General features: G+C 38.3%; 1 protein-coding gene across 1 annotated transcript in view; it reads left to right on the top strand.

Moving 5' to 3' along the window:
• The window catches only part of kndc1 (kinase non-catalytic C-lobe domain containing 1), a gene marked incomplete at its 3' end in the record, with an annotated part of 35,501 nt that overhangs the window by 21,950 nt on the left and 10,748 nt on the right, over positions 1 to 2,803 (top strand). Inside the window, 3 exon segments of the mRNA XM_014032407.1 lie at positions 876 to 947; positions 1,061 to 1,122; positions 1,194 to 1,352. Coding sequence (XP_013887861.1) covers positions 876 to 947; positions 1,061 to 1,122; positions 1,194 to 1,352 — 293 coding nt within the window.

A 2,803-nucleotide genomic window follows, 5' to 3' on the forward strand; every position in this document is an offset into this window, starting at 1 on the left:
GCATCAGAGAGGCTAGCGACTAGCATGGATAACCTGATGTTAGCATCAGAGCGGCTAGTGACTAGCATGGATAAGCTGCATTAGCATCAGAGAGGCTAGCGCTAGCATGGATAACCTGGTGTTAGCATCAGATAGGCTAGTGATTAGCATGGATAAGTTGGTGTTAGCATTGGAGAGAGGCTAGTGATTAGCATGGATAAGCTGGTGTTAGCATCAGAGAGGCTAGTGACTAGCATGGATAAGCTGGCATTAGCATCAGAGAGGCTAGCGACTAGCATGGATAACCTGGTGTTAGCATCAGAGAGGCTAGTGACTAGCATGGATAAGCTGGCATTATTTTTGCTTATTATTTTCATTTAATTTAAGAAATATGAGACAGTTCAGACTCAAACTAAGTGAAAAAATCTGCCAGTGGATTAAGAATAATTGCAATTAGTAAGCCTCTTAAAATAAGGAAAATRTCCAGGTAACAAGGCTAAATAATCTTATGTTCTGCTCTTTTTATACTCAAAACAAAATTTAAAAAACCTTTCTGCCTGGATAGAAGATAAAAAGACTCGGTTAGACGGACAGTTGTGGGTTTCAGTTTGTTTTTCTGTGTTGATAACAGAATCGTTCAGGTGATGACGTTTCTGTGCTTTCTGTTTGTTCGGCTGTTTTCCATCCAGTGGATTTCTCTGAGGGACCTACTGATCCGTGGAGGCCAGAGGCTGACGGTGAACGAGCTCTGGGCTCTGTGTTACACCTGCCTGTCCTCTCTGCAGACATACACTGACTTCCCAGGTGAGTTACCTGCTGCCTGCAGCTCTCTGTAACAGAGGGTTGAAGTAAAATATGTTGCATTTTTAATGATTCTTCTTTCTCACCATCATTAGCCTATTTATGTCTGGACACAGTGTACGTGAACTGTGAAGGAGAGGTGCTTTTTCTGAAACCTAAAAACATCGGTGAGTTCATTTTAATCTGATTCTTAATTCTTGTTTTTAATCCAGTTAAATGGACGATTTATCCAAGTCATATTGTAGGTTTGAATAACTTCCTGTAAGTTTCTTCTCTGCAGAAACCCAGGATGACTTTTATCTTGCTCCTGAATATCAGGAACACGGGATCATAACTGAGAAGGTTCGTCCGTCCGAACCGCTTGTTTTCTCTTAAAGATGAATTCTTTCCTCACTTTCCCTCCTCCTCCTCAGGCCTGCGTGTACGGAGTGGCTGCTGTTCTCTGGGCCACGGCCAAGTTCACGTTATCACCCAGCCAAAAGCTGGCGCTGCCTCGCAGAATGAAGAGGATGCTGCTGGAGATGGCGAAGAGGACGCCGATGGAGAGGCCCACCATCGTCATGGCTAAGAAAGTACGAGTTAGAATTTGAAGCCAGAACCTCGCTGAGCTGCGACTGGTGGAGAAAAGTTCTCCTTCCAAAATATCTCAAAACCTTTGAGGGTTGAGTCACAACATTTACATATTTTCTCACAAATGAGTCACAGCTCAGTCAGATACCACCTTAAATAATTCATCTTTAAGGTGGTCTGAATGTTACTCAGTGCTCATCTTAAAAGACCATTTATAGCAGAAATAGTTTGGTGCTTTATTTATTATAACTGTGGGTCTAATAAAGCTCAGATTYACAGCAKCTGCTTTAACCTAAACAGACAAACCTTCAGTGATTTTTACTGATTTACTCAATAAAATAACTTTCAAACATTGAAAACGGTCTTGCTTAATGTTACAGAATTTATTATTAATAATAATAATAATAATAATAATAAAAACAACTAGGGCTTGCCATGTGACATGCNATATATATATATATGTTCCATTCATCTGTAGAACAACAGCAGCTGTTTTAACACTTAGACTTCTGATGAAATCTCCCGTTAGCTTTATTTTGATACCAAGATTATTTCTGTAAATGTTGAGAYACACTCAGTTACATCTCAACATGGTATTTTGAGCAAAAACTTCAAGAAAACCTCTTGGGGCTGAAGAGGTTAAAGCTAGTTTCATTTACGAATCCTCACACTCCTCTTGTTTGTAAAATTGTCACGAGTGTTTGGCATTGCTCTCCTTCCGGTACAATCCTGTTAAAAAGTGTTAAAGTGYCTCATGGGAAATGAGCGTAGCTCCAACTGGAGCTGCTCCTGAACCACGAGGCTCACGTGTCGCTTTAATAAACTGTCACTTCATTTCTCTGTCAATACAAGCGTCTCTTCCTCATTTAGCTTCTTTTTAACGTTCGAACAGGAGGGTCTGCTTTTCTTATGCATTTATTTTAAAGATTTTTAATTCTAAGACATTTAATTTAAGTTTTATGTCTTCTAGAGGAAATTCAAATCAAACTAAATACCTCATGTCGGTAGCATATATGTGACCTATCATATCAAAGATAAATTTGGTCAAATTGAAGATTTCCCAGATGGAAAGAAACAAAAACATTGCTAGCTCACTGGGAAAAATTCAAAATTTTGAGGCATTTTTCCTCAAAATGAGTTTTTTTTTTTTGTTGCTACTGCTCAAATTTCTGCTTCAAAAATGTTTTTTAGGATTATATTTCAGACAGTTCATTCAAATGATTCATTGATAAGACATTCATTTGTTGTATTTTGACAAAAAACACAAATTATAAATATACGCACAAACATATTTGGGTCTTTTTTCGATACCGTAAATAAACGACCAGACCTTGAGATACCACTGAACCAACCATCTCCCCTCCCAAAACAGAAACTACTTTTTTATCTGTGTATATGTATAATATAATTTGTGTGTTTGTGTGTATATGTATAATATAATTTGTGTGTTTGT

Source organism: Austrofundulus limnaeus, unplaced genomic scaffold, assembly GCF_001266775.1.
Source record: "Austrofundulus limnaeus strain Quisiro unplaced genomic scaffold, Austrofundulus_limnaeus-1.0 Scaffold1443, whole genome shotgun sequence".
Classification (NCBI taxonomy): Eukaryota; Metazoa; Chordata; class Actinopteri; order Cyprinodontiformes; family Rivulidae; genus Austrofundulus; species Austrofundulus limnaeus.